This window comes from Selaginella moellendorffii, unplaced genomic scaffold (genome assembly GCF_000143415.4).
Source record: "Selaginella moellendorffii unplaced genomic scaffold, v1.0 SELMOscaffold_370, whole genome shotgun sequence".
NCBI lineage: Eukaryota > Viridiplantae > Streptophyta > Lycopodiopsida > Selaginellales > Selaginellaceae > Selaginella > Selaginella moellendorffii.
Genome location: NW_003314625.1, coordinates 1 through 1,897, shown reverse-complemented (window position 1 = coordinate 1,897; position 1,897 = coordinate 1). Strand labels below are relative to the sequence as shown.

General features: G+C 47.1%; 1 protein-coding gene across 1 annotated transcript in view; it reads left to right on the top strand.

The window, feature by feature from the left end:
- LOC9641170 overlaps positions 1-1,769 on the top strand; it is a gene marked incomplete at its 3' end in the record, with an annotated part of 2,665 nt that extends 896 nt beyond the window's left edge. The window contains exons 3-6 of the mRNA XM_024668073.1: positions 5-140; positions 201-224; positions 338-1,497; positions 1,599-1,769. Coding sequence (XP_024523841.1) covers positions 5-140; positions 201-224; positions 338-1,497; positions 1,599-1,769 — 1,491 coding nt within the window. The remainder of the gene's footprint in view (positions 1-4; positions 141-200; positions 225-337; positions 1,498-1,598) is intronic.
- Between the last annotated feature and the right edge of the window lie 128 nt (positions 1,770-1,897).

Genomic DNA, 1,897 nt, shown 5'->3' with positions numbered 1-1,897 from the left:
TGAGGAGCAGCTGAAGGCAACAAATGATGCTGAGGAGAAGCGGTACTGGCGGAGAAGGGAGGATCAGCTGAGGCAAAACGAGAGCCAGCTGAGGCAAAAGGAGAGCCAGCTGAGGGAAGAAAAGCTTATCTTACTCAAGGGTAGGCATTGGATTTGTTCTTGACTTGTTCTTCCATCGCTGACAAATTTTGTTTTTGCAGCGCCTGCCACTGCCACTGATTCTGGTAAGATTTATGTTGTGTGTGTGCTTCTCTGGTGTACTGACGAAGTGTTCATTGGTCTCCTTGCCTTTCTATGTGTTCGTTCAAAGCCTAATTGTTTGATTTTGATTAAGCAGATGTGCAAGCTATCTTGGACCAAGTATGGAATAAGATACATAGAGCAGATCGACAACTTCCTAAGCCAAGTCATTTTAAGGCCAGTTATCCAGACGTTTGCAAAGGGACGGTTCCTCAAGCTCCTGGCAGTCGCAAACCTTGCCTTCTCTGGCATTGCCTCGAGGAGCCTTTTCGGGCCTCCAAATACATTCTGGATCAAGTGGATATAGCCCGTCCTGGCCTGGTGGTCCTTTTCGATGTTTCTGGCTCTGGAAAGACTCGAACACTATATGAGATTGCAGTCGACCGTTTGGCTCTGTATTTTGTTGGTGTTCCTATGGGACGGATTGGATCGGAGGGCTCTGCAGACTTGGATGCGCTGGTTAGTCGGCTAATGGTTCTGTATCCAGGAAACCAGTCAATTCCGATGCGCGTGACGCGGTGCTGCTTCAAAGCTGTTCTTCTCAGCAGATTCTTCATCTTAGACAAGTTGAAGGAGGTAGCAGGAAGCATGCCACCTCAGGTTTGGGCCAAGTACTGGTTGTTTAAGCAGGTTGGATTTGCGTTACTACCCTTCAAGAATGACCCGTTCTACGTTCTAAGTGATAGACTACTCGAGTTAGTATCCAGTGACTGTGGGATCGAAGAGGTATTTGATCGTTTGATCGAGACACACAAGAGGGACTGGAGTGGGCCGATTATACTCGACGAATGCCAGGTGGTGCAGGACACCTTGGTGAATAGGTTTGATTCACCTACAGCTGGGTCAAGAACAAGATCTCTATTGGATGTGTTTGTGCCGGTGTTGGTCGATGCTGGGTTTCGCACAAGCACGTTCTACTATTCTGGTACAGGAGGAAGTATGGTTTCTGTTGCACGCAATATTTCTGCTACACTCAAACAGAGATTTTCAGTTGCAGTGTTCTGTCACTTTGGGGGATTTTATGAGGAGGCCGACCTGAAGGATTATGCTAGTCGGATCCTTGAAGATACATCACAGGTGGATTTTCACAGGGTCTTCCAGCTATACAAGGGGCGGTATAGGTTTTTCGTTTCAGCATTAGAATCGTTTATCTCTGAAAAGCTACCGCTCAGCAACGCAACTGCTTACTTCGTTGATACGCCAAAGAGGTTTCTACTACAGAGTACAGGCCAATGGCAGTTAACACTTTGGGACGGAGTTCGCCCTTTCTTGACAGAACAGTCTACACAAGTGTAAAAGACTTTTTTCGGAAGCATCCCCTGGCTCTCGAAAAACTGAGTCTTATACTCTTCCATCAGTTCTATGGATTGAATGCTACGTATGTTGCTGTCAAGAACCCCAGCTTGAGTTTAATTCAATACGGACTAGCGAGGTTGGATGGCCGTCGGACGCTTGAAATGCAAGATTTGGATTCTTGGAAGGACGAGTCAGACACAGCGAACGTTCTATTGCGTATTGAGGAGCCTCTGGTTCTCCATTCTTTGTGGCACTATTTAACTGTCGGCGAACCAGCAGGCCTATCGAGGATAGCGGATACTGCTTATTGTTATAACGCCCAGTCAAGTAGCAGCGGAGTTGGGCACGGATACGAAATGAT